General features: G+C 44.0%; 4 protein-coding genes across 4 annotated transcripts; 3 read left to right on the plus strand and 1 right to left on the minus strand.

Moving 5' to 3' along the window:
- Nucleotides 1-409: 409 nt before the first annotated feature.
- On the plus strand, nt 410-11,232 carry gart (phosphoribosylglycinamide formyltransferase). The gene is made up of 23 exons (XM_084347139.1): nt 410-477; nt 679-773; nt 2,668-2,817; nt 2,960-3,055; nt 3,133-3,307; nt 3,891-4,002; nt 4,609-4,677; nt 4,763-4,888; nt 4,972-5,059; nt 5,145-5,230; nt 5,307-5,475; nt 6,543-6,774; nt 7,050-7,144; nt 7,228-7,337; nt 7,814-8,012; nt 8,118-8,369; nt 8,619-8,771; nt 9,093-9,296; nt 9,379-9,519; nt 9,826-9,956; nt 10,222-10,363; nt 10,450-10,565; nt 10,645-11,232. Exons 3-23 carry the CDS (start codon nt 2,673-2,675, stop codon nt 10,828-10,830), a joined length of 3,027 nt encoding a protein of 1,008 aa, XP_084203265.1. The 5' UTR covers nt 410-477; nt 679-773; nt 2,668-2,672; the 3' UTR covers nt 10,831-11,232.
- hemk2 (HemK methyltransferase 2, ETF1 glutamine and histone H4 lysine) lies at nt 10,688-14,044 on the minus strand. The gene is made up of 7 exons (XM_084347142.1): nt 13,674-14,044; nt 12,730-12,816; nt 12,548-12,638; nt 12,377-12,460; nt 12,161-12,302; nt 11,531-11,633; nt 10,688-10,817 (listed from the first exon to the last, which is right to left on the minus strand). Exons 1-7 carry the CDS (start codon nt 13,808-13,810, stop codon nt 10,814-10,816), a joined length of 648 nt encoding a protein of 215 aa, XP_084203268.1. The 5' UTR covers nt 13,811-14,044; the 3' UTR covers nt 10,688-10,813.
- A 1,872-nt stretch (nt 14,045-15,916) lies between these two features.
- LOC311253289 (trace amine-associated receptor 13c-like) lies at nt 15,917-21,011 on the plus strand. Its single transcript, XM_084347141.1, has one exon. The coding sequence runs from the start codon at nt 19,416-19,418 to the stop codon at nt 20,403-20,405; it is 990 nt and encodes a 329-aa protein (XP_084203267.1). The 5' UTR covers nt 15,917-19,415; the 3' UTR covers nt 20,406-21,011.
- Nucleotides 21,012-22,034: 1,023 nt separating this feature from the next.
- LOC311253337 (trace amine-associated receptor 13c-like) lies at nt 22,035-23,396 on the plus strand. Its single transcript, XM_084347229.1, has one exon. It carries the CDS (start codon nt 22,038-22,040, stop codon nt 23,025-23,027), a length of 990 nt encoding a protein of 329 aa, XP_084203355.1. The 5' UTR covers nt 22,035-22,037; the 3' UTR covers nt 23,028-23,396.
- Nucleotides 23,397-24,430: the final 1,034 nt, after the last annotated feature.

Here is a 24,430-nt window from a genome sequence, read left to right on the forward strand (position 1 = left end):
TCATTTTCACAAAGCAAACTATTGATACAATAATTATTGAGTAATCTATAAGAAGATTAAATCATGCATTTACATGAATGCAAGAGTTACTTTTTAATATATACTTTAAGTACTCGAGTATTTTTACAGTGAAAAATTTTTTTTACTTTTACTTTGAAGGATCTGAATACTTCCTCCATCACTGGGAATTGTTTATATTTTCACAATAAAAGAACAAAACTAGTAGCAGACAAATTTAGCCTCAAAAGCAGAAAATCCTGTCAGTAAACTCGCTGTAATTATTTGTAAATAAATATAAAGTATTACATTTTAATCTATTTTTCTTCTCTGGCGTGAAAACGACCTGGAGAACTCATTTTCTCCAGGCATTGCTAATTAACTACAATTCCCATGATGCACTTGACAGATACACCCCGCGGAAGTTGAAAAAAAAACCCAAACTTGTCCAAAAAGTCACGTCTTGGTCAGCAGATAAAGGTAAGAATAAGACAAACAGCAGATAAACAAAGATGAAGTCGAGCGTTTTAAGGCTGTGTCGCACTTTTAGCAAACTTAGCTAGCAGCTAGCTGGCTGATAAGCGCATCACGGTGATATATTGGATCCACGTGGTGTGTGTGTCTGTGTGTGTGTGTCTGTGTGTGTCTGTGTGTGTGATAACAGTTTGCATCCGCGGTCAGTCTGCAGGCTGAGAGCAGAGAGACACTTCTTCTGGACTGCTGTCCTCAACTGGGCTCCGGCTATTTCCTGCTTCACTCATTCACTCAACACACAGGTGAGTGTCTCACAACAGCTGCTGGATGTTCAGGTGCTAAAGCTGCTAAAAATAATATGAAGTTAGTCATGAAAAGTTATTATTTTCATGTGAGAGCAGAGCAAATGCATTTTTCTTAGGCTGTACAAGCTTGTACATGAAATGAAATGAAGTTAGTTTGAATAAATGAATTAAATATTTCAGTTTTTGTGATTTTTGGAGCATATTTCAGGATGTAGACGGCACCATCCTCCTGTTAAACTGCAGAAAAAGTGCATGTGCAGCCATGTTGATGTTACAAAGTGCAAGTGAAATGCTTGTATTTGCTTATTTGACATCTTTTACATAGGAAAAACCTGGTTTTAGCTGCTTATTGATGTTTAAATCCTAGTAACATGGTGTACAGGTAAAATGTGGACACCTACATATTGCACAAATTGTCTTTTAAAGGGTCACCGTGTAGTTTTTGGGAAGACATTTTAATCAGAAGAGAGAGATTTTTAAGCCTAAACAAGCTTTCTTTGTTTTACTTTGTTTATATGTGGCGGACCCTGCCACCTTTCCAGCCTCAAACAGCTTGTTTATTCAGTTATGGGGAAAATGCATCATTCTGAGTTTGTATTTCTTCTCCCAAACTACGTAGTGCTCCTTTAAATCTGCATTGTCAGCGTCATGCCTTTGATTTGCTGTCTTGACATGTGAGTCACATGAGCGGAGTGAGTCCAATCAAAGCCGGTGATTGGACTAATAGTGCAGCATGTGCACCTCTCATGCTGTGCAACACTCACCCCTTTGTACTGTATCAGCGCCAAATCAATGCAGCTTTCAGACAATCTATCTGCACTGTGCCGTTGCACAATCGTCAAGAGTTCGGGTCACCGCGGGTCGGGGTGGTTTGAACTCTGACCCTGGTTTGTTCGAGTCTTTATGTTCCTGTTTTGGCTCTTTTTTATGTGACAGTTTTAACACCTATAGTGCTAAAAGTGGATATTTAGGGTCATTTCTTGTCTATTTTAATAAGTTTGCGACAACAAAGAAGCCCGAAACCGGTCAAATCATTCTGGTTTTCATCCAAGTGATGAGATTAACTTCATCCAAATGTGCGTCATGAGGTTTCCGATGATTGAATTAAAATTTTAACACCGCATATCATGTTTAACTTAATTTTCCTTTTCAGTTTGACGTCCTCTTAAAGGGGCACTATGTAGTTTCGGAGAAGAAATTCAAACTCAGACTTTTAACAATTACAATATCAATGACGTAATAATACAAACTCTTTATTCCATAAGTGAATAAACAAGCTGTTCTCCCAGAACACTGTTCGAAGCTAGAAAGGTGGCAGGGTCCGCCACATATAAACAAAACTACAAAGTGCACCTTTTTAAATTAATTATTAAAGAATCATCAGTAAATATAACAAGAAAAGGTCTTTACAGGCATTTGTACATCTCTAATATCTTTCCTTACATGTGAAAAAATGAAATAGACTTTGGTTTGCATAAATAAGTGATCCAGTCATTGGTTCTGGTAAATGAAACACCCGGAGACACAGACAGCAGAATAACTGCAGCACCAAACTGAGGCTAACTGTATATCAACCTGATAATGGCTTTGTTTTTCCATGCAAATGAGCCACTGTGTGCAGCTGCTGGTGATTTGGCCTCGCCCGGCGACCACACCATTTAATTGTTGACTTGTGTTTTTGTTCTAGTTGATTGGATCCGTGTTAGTGTGGCGTTACAAGATAATATAAGACCCCGGGCCTGAGAAAAGGTCACCGCTTCCTCACGGCTTGGGGAACTCTTTTCGTTATAGGTCAATGTTTGCATGCAATTAAACGGCTGCTTTACGGACGGTTAAGGAATGACAAGTGCTGGCTGTTCTTTGAATCACCTTGACTCTTCTCGTCGCTCAGGTACGATGGCAGAGAGGGTGCTGGTGGTTGGCAGCGGTGGACGGGAGCATGCGCTGGCCTGGAAGCTGGCCCAGTCGTCGCAGGTTCAGCAGGTCCTGGTTGCCCCGGGTAACGCAGGCACGGCCAGCTGCGGGAAGATCAGCAACTCTGGTAAATACTAACGCCGTCTTTTCATTTCACCTCCGTGATGAGCGTATAACAAGCCAGTCCCTCCACAAATAAAAACAATAACCCACTGCAGTTTAATTACTCCCAGAAAAGTCAGAAACTGTGTCTGTGTCTGTCCATGCAGAGGTGTCGGTGAGTAACCACACCATCCTGGCTCAGTTCTGCAAGGATCATCACGTGGGGCTGGTGGTGGTCGGACCGGAGGTGCCGCTGGCAGCAGGTAAGTGAGCTCCGTCACGTTACAGTAACTCTTTCATATGATGTGTCTCTTTGCCTGAACTTCATGGTCTCCTGCAGGTATGGTGGACGACCTGACGGCGGCAGGAGTTCCCTGTTTTGGCCCGACCGCCAAAGCAGCTCAGTTGGAGGCCAGCAAGAGCTTCTCCAAGGCCTTCATGGAGCGTCACGGCATCCCCACGGCTCGTTACGGCTCCTTCACCGACGCCCAGGAGGCCTGCAGCTACATCCGCACGTCAGTAAAGTTTATATTTACTTGTGCACGAGGACGTACAGAGACACTTTCTTACATAATGAAGTAATTATCAGAGGGTGTTGAATGTTCGATTCACAGGCAATAACATTTTTATCAGTTTTGTTTTGCAGCAGGAAAGTCGCTGTGGTTTTGTTTTCAGAGCCATTAAACAGACAAAAGTTTCTCTGTAATAGAAAATGAAAGTCGTGTTCCTCAGATGGTTTCATGAGTTAATGATCTAAGATGTGATGATTGCCTTTCATATGAGAGCGCCCTCACAGAAGTCACAGAAACCAGTCCTCCATAAACAAAGTAGTAACTTTTCCAGAATCCCTCCTCCTCAGTGAAAGTCGTTTCTTTGTTCCTATAAAGCATCTTTGGGCAGAACAACAGCTGCCACATTCTGACAGCCTCCATCCATATGGATCCCAAGCAAACAATATTGTGCGCTACAAATGTTAAATGGTCCACAAAAAAACATTTTATGCTCCATATCAGCCGCGCAGCATCTGTTCCAGATGTGCTTTCCCGTGGAAAGAGTTTGCATATAACTGACTTTATTTCATCGTTCGGGGGTCTCCAGGGCCGAATTCCCGGCGCTGGTGGTGAAGGCCAGCGGGCTGGCAGCAGGGAAGGGAGTCATCGTGGCACGAGACCAGGACGAGGCCTGTCAGGCTGTGATGGACATCATGAAGGTTGGAGACATCTCTCATCCTTTGTAATCGTATTCATGAGGAGAGGAAAGTTAAATAAAACGTTGAGATCTGGCTGCTGACCACAGATCAGTCCCAGTTGAATAAATTTGTGCCAAACGGACCGAGACAATGTGTCAGTACACTATGTTTTGAGGCTGGAACCATAATTCCCTCCCCAACTATTGACCAGCAAGCTGTTACTTAATATTAGTAAAACATTATGCACAGATTGTCTGCAGGTCCTTTTTTTTAAAAAAGTCATAAGTGTATTAATTAAATGTAATTTATCCATCTTCTGATTTATTTTTGTCAAAATGAGTCAAGCTCTTCTGTGTGAAAGTTCATGAAGAACACAGCAGGAGTGCTGTCTGAAGGATATAACATGCTCGTCTGCAGGCGATGCAGCAGAGCAGTGCTAATGAGACAAATTGAGCAAAGTACCTGAAGGACAAACACGCCAACCTAAAGATCATTTCTAGTGTTTGGTTACAGCTTTTCATATTCTTGAAGGCATTGAAGTGGAGCTTCACGATTCCAGTATCGTGATAACGTTAATGTCTGCTTGAGATCTTCCCAGGTCTGAGTTCCCTCATCTGTGCGTTGCAGGACCGAGCCTTTGGGTCTGCAGGGGAGACGGTGGTGGTTGAAGAGCTTCTGGAGGGAGAAGAAGTGTCTGTGAGTCTTTAAGTGACATCTTTAACTTTATCTTGAGGTATGAATTGACGTGAAGCTGACAGTTACTCCTCCCCTCGTCCTGTAGTGTCTGTGTTTCAGCGACGGCTCCTCGGTGTCTCCGATGCCTCCGGCGCAGGACCACAAGCGGCTGGAGGACGGAGACCTGGGCCCGAACACCGGCGGCATGGGGGCCTACTGCCCCACCCCTCAGGTACACACCGCCTCAACCTCTCGTCTAGTTTTTAGTGGTGTGTTGTGTCGCTCCTGCTCGTCATGACTCTGCTGCCTCTGCAGGTGAGCCAGGAGCTGCTGCAGGAGATCAGAGAGACGGTGCTGCAGAAGACTGTGGACGGGATGAAGGAGGAGGGGACTCCTTATGTGGGTAAGTGCTCTGTCTCTGTCTCTTCTTATGTTCACAGTGAGTTTCTAGCTTCAGATCACTGAGCTCGTGTCTTGCTTCTGTCCAGGCGTGCTGTACGCTGGACTGATGCTGACCAAACAGGGGCTGAAGGTCCTCGAGTTCAACTGTCGGTTTGGAGACCCAGAGTGTCAGGTGGGCCTCCTGAACTCTGATCAACCACCGTATGTTCTCTTTACACAAACATTAATCTGTACTGCGTCTCCTCCAGGTGCTGCTGCCGCTCCTGCAGAGCGACCTGTACGAGGTGATCCTGAACACCATGAGTGGCAAACTGGCCTCCAGCGCCCCCGTGTGGCAGCAGGACAGCTCTGCAGTCACCGTGGTCATGGCCAGCGCAGGTTACCCCGGCTCTTACAAGAAGGGAGTGGAGATCACAGGTACGCAGGAAGAAGAGATGCGTAACAACTCGAACAAAGCTGCTTCAAGCTGCTGAACAGCTGGAGTGGGCGTCTGAGTTTCTTAAGAGACTTTCAGAGTTTAGTCCTTGACTTCAGAGGACGAGAGTTAGATTTGTTAAAACGTATTTCTGCATTGAATGATGAAAGAAACATGTCGGCAGTGAAGTCTGTTGTGTAACTGCTCTTTGACACCCTGAGTGAAACACATTTTATTCACGAGGGTCTGATTTCTTCTTCTTTCTATGAAAATGTCCTTCTGCACTTGTGTCATTATTCACCAAGCGTTACCTTTTTATTTATTTTTTTTTTAATCTGTCATTAACCGCTGCTAATTATCACGAACCCCCTGCTCTTCTTAATGAGCCCCTATTAGTCTTTATGTAAATGTGTTGTCATGTGTCCTGTTGTAGATGTAATATGTTGTTTTATGTACCTTTTTATTACACACAAAGAAAAAAAAATCTGCTTTTTTGCATGAAAAGGTAGAAAAAAGCTTTTTCTGTTCTATTCTGAGCTCTTGCCAACATTTCTGACTGGCAACTGGTTTCTTTTTCTTTCATGAGATGTTTTTTTTATATCTGGAGGAAAAGTAAAAGCAGAATTGAAATCTATAAATGCAAATTTGAGGGCTGCTATCAACAATTATTGTCATTGATTAATTGTAGATTATTTTCAGAGTGAAACTTAATAAGCAGTGAACTTTATTCACTAATTGTCCAGATAATACTTCAAAAATGTTTTTTTTAATGGGATCAGACATTGTCTGAAAGCCACTCTGTCTTGGATTTAGATATATTTGTCTTTGGTCTTTCAAAAAAGACACTGAACAGCAGTTTATCTGCCAAAACACACACACTTCAACAAGTTTCACCAGGAATACATTTTTCCCCAAACAAAATGCCATCAGAATAAAATGAACACTGAACACAAATCAAATCTCCTTTAATTGGTGAAAAAGTGTACAAAACAAATATGGCAGCAACAACGAGAAGAACATCGATATAATGGGTCTTTCTCATGTATCTTGTGCCTCCGTCTGTCCTCAGGTCTGTCTCCGGTTCAGGACATGGGGCTGCAGGTTTTCCACGCCGGCACCGCCCTGAAGGACGGAGCTGTGGTCTCCAGCGGCGGGCGGGTCTTGACCGTCACCGCGGTCAGGTCGTCCTTGGAGACGGCCCTGCAGGCGGCCAATCAGGGCGTGGCGGCCGTCGGCTTCCCGGGCAGCGTGTACCGCCACGACATCGGCCACCGGGCCATCGCTCACCTGAACAAACACAGGTGTGTGAAGTGAAAGTCAAACACTGAAACATTCCCTCCGTTTTTGTACTTTTTGTAGTTTTTTCAACTTAATCGTTTACGGTTCATCATGTCGAACTTCATGAATAATAAACTTCACTTAAAGAAACACCAGTGTCTTAGTTTTTCTTTAAATCATCAAACATAACACGCTTTAAAAAAACAGACAATCCCTTCTGCGTTTAACACTTTGAAAGCTGCCTCCTTAAGACTTACTGTAAAGGTCACAGACTGGTGTGTCACTGTGTCTCTGACAGAGGTCTGACCTATAAGGACAGCGGGGTGGACATCGCTGCCGGTAACAAGCTGGTGGACATGATCAAGCCTCTGGCCAAGGCCACTTCCCGAGCTGGTAACTTCATTCTCGCGTACAAAGGATGGATGGAAAAGGATGAAAAGAATGAATGGAGCGTTAACGGGTTTTTCTTTCACCAGGGTGTAACGCAGAACTGGGAGGCTTTGCCGGCCTGTTTGACCTGAAGGCGGCAGGTTTCATTGACCCGATCCTGGTGTCCGGGACAGACGGAGTGGGGACCAAACTCAAGGTGGGGAATTCATGTCCGTCCTGTTTTTGGAGGAGAATATGAAAGCTGCTGTTTGTCGTTATTGTGCAAATATGTGGCAGAGTCCTGGAGCAAACGAGAACAAACAGAGGTATTAAGTATTCGACTCGCTCCAAATTGGCTTTGGTTGATGCCAGATCGGCCGAGAAATAACAATTCAAAAACTGGATCCAAATTTAGCTCCGGAGTAATGGCGCAGCGGGGGGGGATGTGCTTATCTGTAGACGGATTCAAAGGCTTAGACTCCGGCGTCTTAAAACCCCAGAACAGAAAAACAAATTTCATTAACTCGAAGAGGAAGATCCGGGATTATTTCACGGACATTTGGAGGGAGGTTTAGCTCATTGTTGGGTGAATTTTGCACACAAAACTTTCCTCACGCGACCACGAATATCACATGAAAGTTGTCTCTTCTCATGCAGCTTTAATGTTCACCAGATTAATTTTTGTTTCATCAGATCGCGCAGGCGTGCAGCCAGCACGGCGGCCTGGGGCAGGACCTGGTGGCCATGTGTGTGAACGACGTTCTGGCTCAAGGCGCCGAGCCGCTCTTCTTCCTCGACTACTTCTCCTGCGGAAGCCTGGACGTAGACGTGGCCGCCTCGGTGGTCGGCGGCGTCGCTAAGGCCTGCGAGATGGCCGGCTGTGCTCTGCTGGGTGAGAGACAGTTTGATGATGATGTGTCTCTATCGTCTAAAAGATCTTGACTTCCCTTCTCGACGCAGTATTTTAATCCTTCCTCCTTTCGTGTCAATGGTCCAGGTGGTGAGACAGCAGAAATGCCGGGCGTCTACGCTCCAGGAGAGTACGACCTGGCTGGGTTCTGTGTTGGAGCAGTGGAGCGTGGAGCCCTGATGCCCAGGCTGGGGGACATCGCAGAGGGGGACATGCTGATCGGCGTGGCCTCCTCTGGGGTCCACAGCAACGGCTTCAGCCTGGTCCGCAAAGTCCTGGAGAAGGCCGACCTCAGCTACAGCTCCCCTGCTCCTTTTGGCAAGTCGGGACAGACCGTTGGTAAGTCGGCTTCAAGTCGCAAGGTCACTTTTCAACATTTAGCTTCTTAAGTGTGGACATTTTCTGTTTTTTCTATCAAGTTATGCACAATATTTTGGTCCTTGGGACATTTCAGAGGGATTTTTCACTATTATTTTGATCACTCTCAGAGCAAACAGTTGAAAACGTACTCCACAGATAGTGAAAATAATTGTTAGTTGCAGCCGTGCTATCATTACGTGTCACTCTAACTCTTGATGAAACCACCAGGCGAGGTTCTGCTGACGCCAACAAAGATCTACAGCCGTCTGCTGCTGCCGATCCTTCGCAGCGGCGCCGTCAAAGCCTACGCTCACATCACAGGGGGTGGGCTTCTGGAGAACATCCCGCGGGTGCTGCCCCAGGAGCTGGCTGTCGATTTAGGTGAGATGAAAGCACGCAGTGCAACGTAAGCATATAAATGTGTTGACGTCAACAACCTGTACCTCTGGATGGAGCTGCGTTTTTATTTTTTTATGGCAGTCTGAGGACAAACATATATACAGTTGTATGACGAACACATCCACGTCAATGTAAACATGAATGAACAGCCTTCTGCTCATATTCAGCAGTGTTCAGCTTGTGTTTCCATGTTCTAGTCCAGCTGGGATCACTCTCCCTCTGTTGAAAACTCAGAGGTCAGTTTGTTGTAAATGCAAGGCCAAGGCTCCTCCTCATTAGTATTTCCTCTTGGTGTTGATGCAGATGCCTCTAGATGGAGCATCCCCGCGGTATTTTCCTGGCTCCACAAGGAGGGGGGTCTGAGCGAGGAGGAGATGGCCCGCACCTTCAACTGCGGCCTGGGGGCGGTGCTGGTGGTGTCCCCGCTGGACGCTCAGAGGGTCCTACGCCAGCTTCAGGCACAGGAAGAGGCCTGGATCGTGGGTTCACTGGCACACAAACAGCCCGGTAAGGCTGAGACTTGAGTTTGATCCCAGAATTTAAAGAAATATGAGATGGAAGTAATGTTTTCTGTGTTTTCTTTGTGCAGGTGCAGAACCCGTGGTGGTCAGAAACCTGAAGCACAGCCTGCTGAACGCAGGACCCGCCTCCAGTGGAGAGCTGGTGGTCGAGCAGAATGGAAACACGCCACACAAGAGGACAAGAGTCGCTGTTCTGATCTCTGGAACAGGTGTGGTTGGGATTCGCTCCATTAAAGGAATAGTTCCACATTTTGGGGAATACGCAAATCAGATTTCCAGGCCAACACACAAACCACCGCAACACCACAACATGTTTTAGTTCAGATAAAACCAGCAAGACAAGTTGGGGAGCTTCAGTGGTCCTTCTAGACACGATATTACCTTCACAGAGCCAGGCTCGCTAATTATCTGTCCGTTTCCCAGCTTCATGCTAAGCTAATCGGCTGCTATGTATTTACTGGGCAGACATGAGTGGTATCAATCTTCTCATCACAACTCTGGTGTATCCGTCCCAGGCACCAACCTGCAGGCGCTGATCGAGCAGGCCAAACGTCCGTCCAGCTCAGCAGAGATCGTGGTGGTCATCTCCAACAGACCTGGAGTTCAGGGCCTGAAGAGAGCATCGCTGGCTGGCATCCAGACACGGGTAAAAAAATAAATAATAATAATTTCTTAAGGTCTCATGGTCTTTTTATTTTTAAGTTAAATATTTGTTGTCACAATTTTGTAGCTGGAAGCTCTTAAAAAGTACATTTACAACAAGTTTACACCTGTTAAATGAACATTGCAGTAGTGGAGCTGTGGAGGCAAAACATTGTGCATTTATTTGAACAAAATAAACACGGAAATCCAGCTGTTTACAAGCCTCTGTTCTGCTGATGCAGTCGTTTGTGTGTTTAATCCAACTTTAGGTGGTGGACCACAAACTGTACGGGAGCAGAGCCGAGTTTGACGGCACTATAGATCGCGTGCTGGAAGAGTTCGGGGTGGAGCTGGTGTGTCTGGCTGGATTCATGAGGATCCTCACGGGGACTTTTGTCAAGAAATGGAACGGTGAGAAAACGGACTCCATTTCTTACATTATTAAACGTCTGTTCGATCACAGGAAGGTCTTTGACTGAGTTTGTTTTATGTCACAGGGAAGCTCCTGAACATCCATCCATCCCTGCTGCCCTCATTCAAGGGCGTGAACGCCCAGAAGCAGGCTCTGCAGGCCGGGGTGCGGGTCGCTGGCTGCACGGTCCACTTTGTAGCAGTAAGTAATCCAAACCCAGAGCTGAGACGTTTCTCACTGAACCAGTCACACTGATGTTGTTTTGTTCATCTGTGTTCAGGAAGAGGTGGACGCAGGAGCCATCATCGTGCAGGAGGCGGTGCCCGTGATGGTCGGAGACACGGAGGACAGCCTGTGCGACAGAATCAGAGAGGCCGAGCACCGAGCCTTCCCCGCTGCTCTAGAGCTGGTGGCCAGCGGAGCCGTCCGGCTGGGAGAGGACGGACACATCACCTGGAAGAGTTAGAGAACACAGATCAGCTCAGCCATGAACCAGCATTAACAGTTTACATGACACTAACAAAGAAGACTGATGCTAGAAAACACATTTCATGTTTTTAAAAAGCATCAGCTGAGGTCAAAATATTAACTTTCTTAAACTGTCCTTTATTTCAGATTGCCACGACCAGAGTTTGGTTAATTTGTTCTTGGGATACTCAAAGCTTGTGAACATTATGTAGATTATATAGTAGAGTCTCAAACGTTTTGTATTAATAAGCACAATACTTGAAATGAAAAGACATTCCATAAAAATTGCACTGGAAGTAAACTGGAACAAGTATGTTAGTAGAAACATGAATGTTTGAACGTCTGCACAGCTGAAACTGTCATTTCATGATTAAACCTGCATGAGTGAATGCAACAACTCCTTCTCGTGTGGCACTTGTCTTATTATTGTAGAGAGGTGCCTTAGTACTTTCACCCAGCCGATTTCTTACCAGATGTGGTGGTCTATTCTGCATTTTTGTAGCCAATAAAGCTATCCGACAAAATTGAAAACTTATTAAATACTAAATTAGTATTTAAACACTACTGCAAGACAAAGAAAAGGGAAGTGATCTGATCTTCTGTGTTTTAGGCCTCATTCCCGCAGCGCTCTAAACATCACCCTGTGATATCCAGAATATTTTCCAGTCACTTTTATTTTAAAGTTCCATGTTTTTTACCTTCGATGGAAGCGCAACACGGACAGCCTCTCATTTCTGGCTCTTGTAGACAAGACTGACTCTCCCACCAAACCACGCTGGGCCAGCAGTCGGATGATCTCCTCTGGTGAGACAAACACAAAGGACTGAACTTGTTATCCAGAACGACACAAGCAGACTAGAGCTGAGCAATGTGGCTTTTACACTCTTTAGTTTGTATGTTGACACATGATATATCTTGATATTTAAATGCTGGATTAAGACGTACTACAAGGAGATTTGAACTGGTTATCAACCAGTCTCAGTTTAACACTGATGCCTCTATTCAACCTACATAAGCCAACGAGACCATTAGCGAGAACACTGGTTATTTCTATATATTTAATATAATCCATCTTAATGCCTGTCTCGTACTTGATCCTGAAACAAATGTATTAACATCTGTAAACACATGACGATGGTGGTAATATTGCGTTGTCCACATGGGGGCGCCAGAATCAACTAAATTAACATTACATGTAGCTGCTTTAACCAACACAACACACAAGTACATGCACTCATGATGTTACAATAGCCAAAATGTAGCACGATACACAGTCTTGTATCATGATAAGGATATGATATCAAGATCTCGCTCTACAGTAAAGTCACCTGGATCGTTCTCAGCGATGGTTATGAGGTAAAACAACCCTTCACTGGAGAGCAGCTGAGCTACAGCGGGCAGAAATCTGTCGGTCACCTCTCGTCCTCGCTCCCCTCCGGCCCAGGCCGCCTCTATACCTCTGCTGCCGACCTGAAGCAGAAGCACTCATTAATATTCTCCTCCTCCCTGGACTGAAGATAACCTTTTGTACAGAGCTGGACAACCTCTTCTGAGGGTGTGACCACGTAGGGAGGGTTGAAGAGAAGGACGTCCACTTTGCCACTTAAGCGGGGCAGAAGACTCTCCACCTAAGGATTGAGAGGACAACACCTTAACATTCAGGTCACTGCACATAAAGCAAGTGAATACTTGAAATGCGGCTGTAAAGGTCTCACCAGGGATGTGATGACGGGCTGCAGGGACACATTATTACAGGACGCTGTCTTTGCTGTGCACTGTGCTGCTGCAGGATTCACATCAGTGCAGCTGAAAGACAAACACATACTCATACATCCTTACATGAAGACGTTAGCACATTTATATTAGCTGGACATTTTAATTTGTTTTAATCACTCACAGATATAAAGCTGAAGGTCCAACCACTGATGCCAGAAACGCTGACACCACTCCTGAGCCGCTGCCCACCTCCAGACACACACAGGGGCTGGAAAAACAGCAGGGAATTAACATTTAAATATTCAGAGGTCACATTCAGGTGAACTACAGGAGATATGTGATGCAAACAGGAAAATGACTGAGGACCAAGAGGAACCAGGCTTTAGCTGTGAGGGCCCCAATCCTGTGAAGGAGCTCACCTGAGGAACTAGACCAACTCTTATTGTTTGTAACTTAATGTGTTACTTTATACATTATTTTATCTTGACTTGTAGCTGTATGTTGTTTTATTTTGTTGACTGTGATTTTATATTTGATTGTTCTTCTGCTTTCTTTTATTTGTTCATGTTTGTGAAGCACTTTGCTACTGTAGTTATGGATGGTATAATTATTATTATTATTATTATTATCATTAAGAACAGGTGACCTGTTTCCAGTGGTGGAGGAAGTATTTAGATCCTTTACTTAAGTAAAAGACTAGACTACTGACATGTAAAGCTTCAGGTTAAAGTATTGAAAGCAGAAAAATGTCCCCTGTGACAGTTGATACTAATATATATTATATCATTTTATTATTATTACTTATGCATTAATGTAAAACAGGATTTTACTATTGCTTTATTAAGAAATGCAACTAATGATTGTTTTGATTATGGATTAGTCTATCATTACCCAGAATGAGGCCTTCAGGGTTTGTTTTGTTAATTACAGATAAAATAAAATTAGTGCAGGAAATTTAATAAGACTATTGTCGAAATCACAACATGGCCAAGTGCAATATCCAAATTGCACCACCTTCCATTTTCTGGAGGTAAAATGTGTCACAACATACCACTATAAATGAAGTATCGTGCCCAAGTGTGCAGTACTCGAGTAAATGTACTTAGTTACATGTCTGTGTCTGACCTCATGAGCTGCAGCCTCTCTGCATCCTTCTCCAGAGCGTCTATCAACAGGAAAGAGTCCTCGGCGGGCTCGTAAACATCCCGGAAGTCTCCTCTTCCAGCATGAGAGTAAGCTGGAGTGGGATAACCTGCAGACATGTTGCCTTCACAGCTAACAGCTAACTAACAGCTAGCTACCAGCAGCGCTAACCGGCAGCACGTGCTCCTGGCTCCTCCACATCTACTTTAACATTGTCGGTCGTGTTAACGGACTCTGACTCCGTGTTATTGGAAAACGCTTCGGTCAAGTTTATTCAAAAATGCCGCTTATATTTTCTATAAAAGCAGCAAATTAAAGCTAGCTAGGTCTGCGCCCATACGCGCTCATTCGCAACCCACTTCCGTGTATACAACTGACGTCACGCTGACGTCACTTAACCCCTTCCTTGCCGGGGACGCATCACTGTGACGTTAAAACTGGACTGAGTGTTTCAAAGTGAGTTTTTTAATTGTTCAGACCTAAAATATTTGGTTATAAGTTAAAAAATAGACATTTTTAAAAAACATGTTTCTCCGGTTATACTCACATTGTTATGTTCCACTGCTGCTACGGACTATTTTGGCTTCTTAAAAGTAGCAAAACAACAGAATAAAAGAAATAAATTACAAGGAAAAGCCCTGCATTAAAAGTATATAAGTATTTTCAGCATAATAGTTATCATGCAGTAGAACTATCGGTGTTATTTTAATATATACATTGCAAAAACTCAAAATACTACTAAGGATATTTGACTAAGAAACACCTTGTATTCCTTGTTTTTCTACTTATTTTTAAAGTGGCATTTCCCAGTGTATCTTTAGATTAGAATAACTGATGCGCAAACTACCAGGAGGGTCAAGGGACTGTTTTATATGTTGCTAAATGTCCCTGAAGTTATCAAAAGTAATTATGGACACAGAATTATTATTATTATATTTGCACCGCACTTTTCTGAAAAGTGTTTAAACGTACAATTATATAGGAAAGTAGATACAAGATAAAAGGAGATAACAGAATAGGTACATTGCAACTATTTCAAATGCTTTTGATGGTTACTCGAAAACGCTCATCATTATATTTATCAAAAAAGTGAGTGTTTTCACCTCTATCACAGGAGCTCTGGCCCGCTGGAAGAGGTTCTGAGGCCCGGGGAATGAACCCCACGAAGGATGCCGGCAAGGATGGACTCTAAGATCTGAACCAAGCTCAGCAGGAGTAAATCTCAGACTGGCTTTCATTCATTAGTGAAAGCTTCAGGAAATTAAAAAAGGCCAGGTTGTCCTTCTAGCCAGCTTACTATGCCTTGTGTTGTTGCACTTGATAGGTAATTATAAGAAGCAGACATACAGCTGTTCATGTTTACCTCAGTGGTGTAAAAGTCAATCGCAATCTGAAAATGCAGTGGCAACAAATCACAAAAACAATACGACTTCTTGCATAATGTTGCTTTAATTTTAAAAAAAAAGCTCAGATCTACTGTTTAAAAGGTTGCAATAAGCGGTGTGAATGAAAAAAATCAGCTACAATAAAGTGAAGAAATGGTCTGCTGGCGTCATTAATGCCAAAACAAATAATGACAATGAGACAAAATAACAGACCGAGTGGTCAATGAATACAATATCGAACTGATAACACAAGGAAATGAATAGTTCTGGTTTATTAATACACATTCAGCAAAATTAAGGAGCCATGTTGGACCCCGGGCGAATAAATTAACATAACTACTGCTGCATAAAAAAAGCAATAACAACAATTAAAGGCAAGTTTGTGAACATGGATTTCCACTTTTGTTTTGAAAAACACTGTAATTGCAAAAGTTCAGATACTGACTTTGGAAAAGTAATTATGAAATATAAAAATGTTTGTTTTGGATTAAAGACTTAATACATAAATGAAACATTGTTTTGCAATAAAACATATTTGTAATTGAGAGGTTGGTGATTCAAAATAAAACCCTTTGTTGATATTTGCCTTAAAGTGGATCTTTTCCATTAACATAATTGCTCACCTCTACATTACTATAGGGATAATGCATGATGTAACATCTATCATACAAACAAGCACATGGAGTTGTGCAAACAAACACAGAGAGCAATACCTCTGAGATCAAATTAGAGCTTTTCACACCACAGCAATACAGGCAACGATTACAGTTGATGTCTGTGGGCCGTGTCTCATTAGCAGAAGAGCCAGTTCTTGAGCGTGACACCTCTAAAGTACAGAGGCACCGAGCCAATCTGAGGTGTTAAAAAACAAACCGTGATGATGAAAACAGGTAAACAAGTGAAATGACAACTGGTAATCAAACTAAGGAAGAGTTTTCCAAATTGATGCAACCTTCCCTTGATGTCATGAAAAATATTTAACATACAGGATCGTCTATTGCATGGCCACTGACCAACATTTTTTGTGGGGCTCAAAAACAACATCTTTTACATATTGGGCCCTATTTAGACGGTCCATAGTGCGTGATCTAAAGTGCAGCGTGCTAGTTCGTTTAGGCCGTGTCCAAGTCCATTTTGCTAGTTAAACGGAGGATAATCTGGGCGCAAAATGTGGTGCACATCGCAAAGAGGGGGTATTTAGACTCTGAATTAGTCATGGTTGTGTTTTGGGCAGAACATAAATCAATCTAATCCGAGCGTCGGCTCAAATTCCTGGAGCATATTAAACAGTGTCACTCGTCTTCGCTGAGGGAAAGGGACGTGATCTGCTCTGCCTCACCGTTTCACAATCATCTGTCCCATCAACAACTCTGTTTGACTGCATATGAAAAAATGCACTGATGTTAAACTGAGGAGGAGGAGGAGCGCTGCCGCGCCCCTCTGTGTGTGCTCTCTAAGTCCGTGGATCAAGCGAGACGGGTCATAAAAAGTATAATCCCAATCAATAATGGTTGTGATGAAATATTAATGACATTACCTGCAGCGATCCTCCAGCAGCAGAAATGACATGTGTATCTCTGTATTTACATGCGCATTTGCACACAAGGAACAGCTGATAAACTTCATTGATTATTTAAAACTCCTGACTCATTCCCTTTGGAGAGTTTATAATTACAGCTTTCAGTTTTGCTGATCAAATCATAAAATCGGAGTGTATGGTGTGAATTTGCCTATGTATGTGCATCTAATGCATCTTTGAAATGGCAGCTTTTTGTCGGTCTATGGCACTGTCACTTTCTGCTGCCTCAAGATAGCAATCCGCCATCAGTACGCCTGACCACACCTCATTTTAAGACCAACACGCCCAGGGGCGCACAGGGGGCGGCATTTCCTATTTACACAACGCGGGGACTGGGTGTGAAAATGACAACTGCGTCAGTCTGATACTAGCAATGACACTTGCGCTGCGCTGTGTGCGGCTTTGCGCCAAGCTTAAGATAGAGCCCATTAGCTCTGAGCTTCTTTATGATGGGATTAAGATGGTGGTCCGATGGTCCTTGGCCTTCAGTGAGATGTATAGCTTGTCTGCCATGTTGCTGAGCTGCAGTAAGGGCCTAATGAAGGAGGGTCATTGAGGCCTGATACGTTTAGAGCAGGATCCTGGCTGCTGCTCATCCAGTCTGGAGGTGCGAGAGTGTCTGAAGGTTGGAGTCATTCGAAATACAAAATAAAAGCACACTTTGTCAAGTTTAACCAGCATATTTACTAAGGGTTAAGTCAAATAAATATGAACAAGTTTGCACTCTTGAATCCAAGGTTTTTAAGAAATGGTGTCAGGTGACTGGAGACAAGGTTCAAATTTATTGAACCTTGTGCATGTGCTCCTCTAACCCTGGGCAACTCCGGAAAAGGAGATAGTCTAGCCCCTATCCAGGAGTTTGGTTCCAGAAGCTGCACTCTTTATATCTATTTGGTACCACTCCAAGTCCCACACCAGCTCCACTTCCTTCCCCTTCCTACAACCAGACTGCAATGCCAGGGATCAGGATGCCCAGGTGGCAGGCGAAGACGGGCTCTTAGTCTAGACCCTCCCCTGAGACCAATTTGCCTTAGAAAACCATACCAGAAGCTACTGCCCCTACAACACAACCCCCAGGATCAAAAGGACACACAAACCCCTTCACAACACTAAGGTGGCAAATCTTTGGAGGCCTAAAAGAGGCTCCAACCGATTGTCAAACCTTGAATTCAAGAGAAACAATGCAGAGTCCTTCCTGGTCGTGGTACAGTGGACCAGCTCTTCACCCTTGCTGGATTGCTCAGGGGGTAGACGGGAGTTTGCTCATCCAGTCTACATGTGTTTTGTGGACTTGGAGAAAGCCTATGACCGTGTCCCCTAGGGAGTATGGGGTACCACAGCCGTTGCTAGACTTCACCAGGGTTGTCCCATGTCTCTGCTTTTTTCAGATGGAGTGGTTCTGTTGGCTTCTTCGGTCTGTGACCTCCAGCAGACACTGGGGTGGTTTGCAGCTGAGTGTAAAGCAGCCGTGATGAAGGTCAGCACTGAGGCCATGGTTGGGGAGCCAGCTCCTACACACAGCGTAGGAGTTTAAGTAACTCAGGGTCTTGTTCACAAGTGACGGGAAAATGGAGTATGAGATGGTAAGGTAGTTTGGCCAACGCTAGTATTAATGCTGGTGTTGCGCCGGTCCATCTTGGTGATGAGGGAAGAGCCAGAGGGCCAAAGCTTTCAATTTACCAGTCACTCTATGTTGCCAACTCTCACTTATGCTCATGAGCTTTGGGTGATGACCAAATGTATATCATCGCGGATTAAAGCAGCCAAAATGGGTGGCTGGGCTCAGCCTTGGAGAACAGGTGAGGAGCTCAGACATCCGGACAGAGCTCAGAATAGACCCAGCTGAGGTGGTTCGGGCATCAGATTAGGTTGCGTCCTGGGTGCCTCCCTTTGGAGGTTTTCTGGGCACGCCTAACTCAGAAGAGAACCCAGAGCAGACCCAGAACTTGCTGGAGGGGTTACATACCTCATCTGGCCTTAGACTACCTTGGACCACTGGAGGAGTTTTAAAGCATTGCTGGGGAGAGGGACATCTGGAATACCCTGCTTAGCCTGCTGACACAACACAACTTGACCCAGGATAAGCATAAGGTGATGAATGGCTGGCCGGATGGATTGGTACCTTTCAATAGAGTCCGGCTTGTTATTTCATGAGAGTGGTATTGATTTCTCCACTAAGTCTTGGAAAATAAATGAGCGTACTTGTGTGTCGAAATACATTTTTTTTAGCTCTTTGTTGCCAAATTTGGTTTAGAAAGACGTGCTGTCTTATGAGTTAGCTCTTCAATGAGACACCCAAATCCCTTTATGGATGGCTTGCTAGTATCTAAAACTGCAAAATATTGACTAATCAGACAATACAAAAGCCAGTGAAAAAGTCAAAAAGCATTCAGGGAGTATTCCTGCATGATGAATTGAATGGTATGGGGCTCTACAGGAATATGTACAAGAGATTTTTAACAACCTGGCATCTCAAACTGTTCTTGTTCTTGGCTTATTCTTACAATATAAAATATACTTTACTAATGTATTAAACATTAATAAAGCCATTAGTTGAAGTCTTATTTAAGATGTAAAAGTATAATACAGGGAGATAAGATGTAGAGGGGGTAATGACGTTGGAGATGAGGGACAGAGATGACATCATCTCTTAGGGTCGACAAACAGGAGGGTGATCTCGGAGGAAGATAAATACCACGTCTGTCAGAGGATTTAACCATTTCTCTTACCCCACTTCATCGCTGCTTCTCCTCCTCCCTGATGGACGATGCTGAGGGCCCTCCGCTCTGCTTTCCCAACCTCAACACCTCCTGCAGGAGGGTGCTGCTTCGACCCCGCTCTGAGACTGCAGTACTCTACACCCTGCTGGCCTTCATCTCTCTGCTCACCGTGACACTCAACCTGCTCGTCATCATCTCCATCTCCCACTTCCGGCAGCTTCACACCCCGACCAACACCCTCCTTCTCTCCCTGGCTGTGTCCGACCTGGTGGTGGGGCTGCTAGTGATGCCCATCGAGGGCCTGCGCTACATGGAGACATGCTGGCTGCTGGGGAGGCTCATGTGTGCTCTGACTCCTTATGTTTCTTACTGTCTGCTCTCTGCCTCCATAGGCAACATGGTGCTCATATCCATAGACCGATATCTGGCTATCTGTGACCCACTGCTCTATTCCTCTAAGATCACACTTAGCAGAGTTAAAATTTCAATTTGTGTATGCTGGGCCTGTTCAATTATCTACAACGGGTGCATTCTGATGGGACACTTGGGGCAGTCGGACAGGTTCAGCTCCTGCCACGGGGAGTGTGTGGTGGTCGTCAGCCACATCTCAGGCATGCTAGATCTCTTCTTCTCATTTGTCGGGCCTTGTACTGTCATGGTTGTTCTCTATATGAGGGTGTTTGTGGTTGCTGTGTCTCAGGTGCGTGTCATTCGGCTGCAGACTGCTGCCACCACTGTGGGAGCAGCTCCAACCGCTAAAAAATTAGAGAGGAAGGCAGCCAGGACTCTTGGGATTGTGATAGCTGTGTTTCTGATGTGTTTCTGTCCATATTACTATCCTGCTCTCGCTGGTGAGGACACCTCCACTAGCTTGTCCTATTATGCCCTGTTGTCTTGGATCATGCTGACCAACTCCTGTGTGAACCCTCTGATCTATGCTCTCTTCTACCCCTGGTTTAGGAAAGCTATCAAACTCATCGTCACCCTAAGAATACTGCAGACTCACTCCCGGGAGCTCAAGATCTTGTAGACAGGACTGAAATGAACAGTGTTCAGGCACTTTTCAGTTTTTTGTTTCACCTCTGGTCAATCATCACAGACCCTCTACAGGGCCTCATTTTGTCGCACACTTGTGTTGTAAAGAGCTTTTTCTCATCAATACACACCTCATTCCTGGGTGAAGCACATTAACCAGTGACCTCTGACTGCAAATGTCTGTCTATTCACCTTGAATGAAACACTGTATGCACAGATTTTGTGTCTGACAGCAAAAGAATATCACACATGCAAATATGAAGATAGAAACATCAAAATGTCAATTATCTAGTGATTTGTATCTCTTCAGTAATATTCTTTCAGTGGAAATTGTCCTAATTTCACTTTTGTCTGTTTCAAATTGTCATCATTGGCACTACTATTCAGCGCTGTACTGCATCTTCTATTACCTTTCTTGTCAGCTGTGCTATTAAAAATAATTAAACCAGTGTGGTCTTTATCTCTGCCATGTTCAATCTGCTTCAACACTGAACTGCTGTCAAATGCACTTCCTGTCTTCCCTGCAACTTACTGGTTGTGAGAAGAAACACAAAAACTTGGAATTTCTAGCAACTAAATGCAAAAAAAATGGTTCTGCCCCACCAAGTAAACATATAATGTGCATGTACAATAAGTATAATACTACATATTTACATATATATTCTGAATTATCACTGTGCCTTAATAGACTTACCAATTTGAGAGCTACGCCCAGGTGTCTGTGTGAATCAGGCCTGTGAATCACAATGATTTGAAAAATTGTTAGAAAACATTTGAGCATGAAAGGTCGGAGATTTACAAAAATAAAATAAAAAATGAATAAGAGGAAAAGAATAGCTGACAATTAACAAGGTATATCTCACAATGGGGAGTGGTAGACAGCTGTTTACTGGGCAATTCCTTAGTTATAAACCTGTAAAAACTAAAATAAAATGTAAAAGAAGAATTTGCTGAACAGATCAGCCTTTTCTTGATAAAATAAATCTCAGCAAACCAGTTGAATTGGGCCACGGTCACAAGGCATTCACATTCTGGCTGTAGCCACATGGGGGTGATGAGGGAACAGTTTACTGCAGAAGGTGCTTTCTGCCTCTTTGTACAGCAGAAAGACTTCGGCCTATAGACCTACAAAATACACCAAAATCCCCATTCGGCCAAACTTTAAAGCATTCTACCACCTTGTGTTCCCCTTTTTAAAACCAATTCATTAGGATCAAATTCTCACTAATTGTAAACTGATGGCACAACTTGTATTTCACAGACACAATTGTGATGTTCAATTCCATTTAGTTTAATACATTCAAGTGCTTTAATTACCAACTTTGCTTAAAATCCTTGTTGATCAACTTTTCAGGTGGTAAAGGTATATACCAAACAGGACTTGTTCATAGCTATTTGTTGAAAATACAGATTATACAACTACTTGCTACCACCCATACGTACCTAAAGAGCAACACAACTTAACCTGGGATCAATACAATAGAAGTTTAGGGAGGGGGGAAGTGATGAAGATGATGAAGAGGGAGAGATGTTGCATCATCCATAAGGTGTTTGGAGAGGCGGAACAGCAGGTTAGAGGAGGATAAATCAGCTGTCTGATGGGGAGATGCATCTCTTCTCCTCCTTGATGGACGATGCTGAGGGCCCTCTGCTCTGCTTTCCCAACCTCAACTCCTCCTGCAGGAAGCTGCTGCTTCGACCCCGCTCTGAGACTGCAGTACTCTACACCCTGCTGGCCTTCATCTCACTGCTCACCGTGACACTCAACCTGCTCGTCATCATCTCCATCTCCCACTTCCGGCAGCTTCACACCCCGACCAACGCCCTGCTTCTCTCCCTGGCTGTGTCCGACCTGGTGGTGGGGCTGCTGGTGATGCCCATCAAGGGCCTGGACTACATAGAGACATGCTGGCTGCTGGGGAGGCTCATGTGTGCTCTGACTCCTTATGTTTCTTACTGTCTGGTCTCTGCCTCTGTGGGCAACATGGTGCTCATATCCATAGACCGATATCTGGCTATCTGTGACCCACTGCTCTATTCCTCCAAGATCACACTTAGCAGAGTTAAAATTTCAATCTGTGTATGCTGGGCCTGTTCAATTATCTACAACGGGTGCATTCTGATGGGACACTTGGGGCAGCCGGACAGGTTCAGCTCCTGCCACGGGGAGTGTGTGGTGGTCATCAGCCACATCTCAGGAACTGTTGATCTCTTTATGACCTTTGTCGGGCCTTGTACTGTCATGGTTGTTCTCTATATGAGGGTGTTTGTGGTTGCTGTGTCTCAGGTGCGTGTCATTCGGCTGCAGACTGCTGCCACCACTGTGGGAGCAGCTCCAACCGCTAAAAAATCAGAGAGGAAGGCAGCCAGGACTCTTGGGATTGTGGTAGCTGTGTTTCTGATGAGTTTCTGTCCATATTACTATCCCGCTCTCGCTGGTGAGGACACCTCTAACAGCTCGTCATACTTTGCAGTGTTGTCTTGGATCGCACTGACGAACTCCTGTGTGAACCCTCTGATCTATGCTCTCTTCTACCCCTGGTTTAGGAAAGCTATCAAACTCATCGTCACCCTCAGAATACTGCAGACTCACTCCCGGGAGCTCAAGATCTTGTAGACAGGACTGAAATGATCAGTGTTCAGGCACTTTTCAGTTTTTTGTTTCATCTCTGGTCAATCATCACAGACCCTCTACAGGGCCTCATTTTGTCGCACACTTGTGTTGTAAAGAGCTTTTTCTCAGAAATACACACCTCATTCCTGGGTGAAGCACATTAACCAGTGACCTCTCACTGTAAATGTCTGTCTATTCACCTTGAATGAAACACTGTATGACCAGATTTTGTGTCTGACAGCAAAAGAATATCACACATGCAAATATGAAGATAGAAACATCAAAATGTCAATTAACTAGTGATTTGTATCTCTTCAGTAATTTTCTTTCAATGGAAATTGTCCTAATTTCACTTTTGTCTGTTCCAGGTTGTCATTATTGGCACTACTATTCAGTGCTGTACTGCATCTTTTATTACCTTTCTTGTCAGCTGTGCTATTAAAAAAAATCCACCCAGTGTGGTCTTTATCTCTGCTATGTTCAATCTGCTTCAACACTGAACTGCTGTCAAATGCACTTCCTGTCTTCCCTGCAACTTACTGGTTGTGAGAAGAAACACAAAAACTTGGAATTTCTAGCAACTAAATGCAAAAAAAATGGTTCTGCCACACCAAGTAAACATATAATGTGCATGTACAATGAGTATAATACTACATATTCACATATATATTCTGAATTATCACTTTGCCTCAACAGACTTCCCAATGTGAGAGCTATGCCCAGGTGTCTGTGTGAATCAGGCCTGTGAATCACAATGATTTGAAAAATAGTTAGAAAACATTTGAGCATGAAAGGTCGGACATTTACAAAAATAAAATAAAAAATTAATAAGAGGAAAAGAATAGCTGACAATTAACAAGGTATATCTCACAATGGAGAGTGGTAGACAGCTGTTTACTGGGCAATTCCTTAGTTATAAATCTGTAAAAACTAAAATAAAATGTAAAAGATGAATTTGCTGAACAGATCAACCGGTTCTTGATAAAATACATCTCAGATTTCGGCCTATAGACCTACAAAATACACCAAAATCCCCATTTGGCCAAACTTTAAAGCATTCTACCACCTTGTGTTCCCCTTTTTAAAACCAATTCATTAGGATCAAATTCTCACCAATTGTAAACTGATGGCACAACTTGTATTTCACAGACACAATTGTGATGTTCAATTGCATTTAGTTTAATACATTTGGAGTGACGCCGAGATCGAAAAGTGGCCAAAGTTATGTCGATTGCTGCTCAGCGGCTTATACCGATGCCTAGAGCCTTATGCCGTTCCTCGGAGAGGTGGCCAAAGTCATGTCGATTGCTGCTCAGCGGCTTATACCGATGCCCAGACTCTTATACCGTTTCTCGGAGTGGTGTGCCGCTGTTATGCCGCTGATATTCCACCGACACATGACGGTG

This window comes from Pagrus pagrus (assembly GCF_965226575.1).
Source record: "Pagrus pagrus genome assembly, chromosome: 24".
NCBI classification, from domain to species: domain Eukaryota; kingdom Metazoa; phylum Chordata; class Actinopteri; order Spariformes; family Sparidae; genus Pagrus; species Pagrus pagrus.

What these genes read in the sequence shown, in the direction of transcription:
- gart (XM_084347139.1), top strand. Translation starts at nt 2,673, where the DNA reads ATGGCAGAGAGGGTGCTGGTGGTTGGCAGCGGTGGACGGGAGCATGCG. An exon ending in CAAGGCCACTTCCCGAGCTG is followed by an intron (nt 7,145 to 7,227) that starts GTAACTTCATTC and finishes TTCTTTCACCAG; the next exon opens with GGTGTAACGCAGAACTGGGA. An exon ending in TGGCTGGCATCCAGACACGG is followed by an intron (nt 9,957 to 10,221) that starts GTAAAAAAATAA and finishes ATCCAACTTTAG; the next exon opens with GTGGTGGACCACAAACTGTA.
- hemk2 (XM_084347142.1), bottom strand. Translation starts at nt 13,810, where the DNA reads ATGTCTGCAGGTTATCCCACTCCAGCTTACTCTCATGCTGGAAGAGGA. An exon ending in GAGAGGCTGCAGCTCATGAG is followed by an intron (nt 12,817 to 13,673) that starts GTCAGACACAGA and finishes CTGTTTTTCCAG; the next exon opens with CCCCTGTGTGTGTCTGGAGG. An exon ending in GGACCTTCAGCTTTATATCT is followed by an intron (nt 12,639 to 12,729) that starts GTGAGTGATTAA and finishes TTTGTCTTTCAG; the next exon opens with CTGCACTGATGTGAATCCTG.
- LOC311253289 (XM_084347141.1), top strand. Translation starts at nt 19,416, where the DNA reads ATGGACGATGCTGAGGGCCCTCCGCTCTGCTTTCCCAACCTCAACACC.
- LOC311253337 (XM_084347229.1), top strand. Translation starts at nt 22,038, where the DNA reads ATGGACGATGCTGAGGGCCCTCTGCTCTGCTTTCCCAACCTCAACTCC.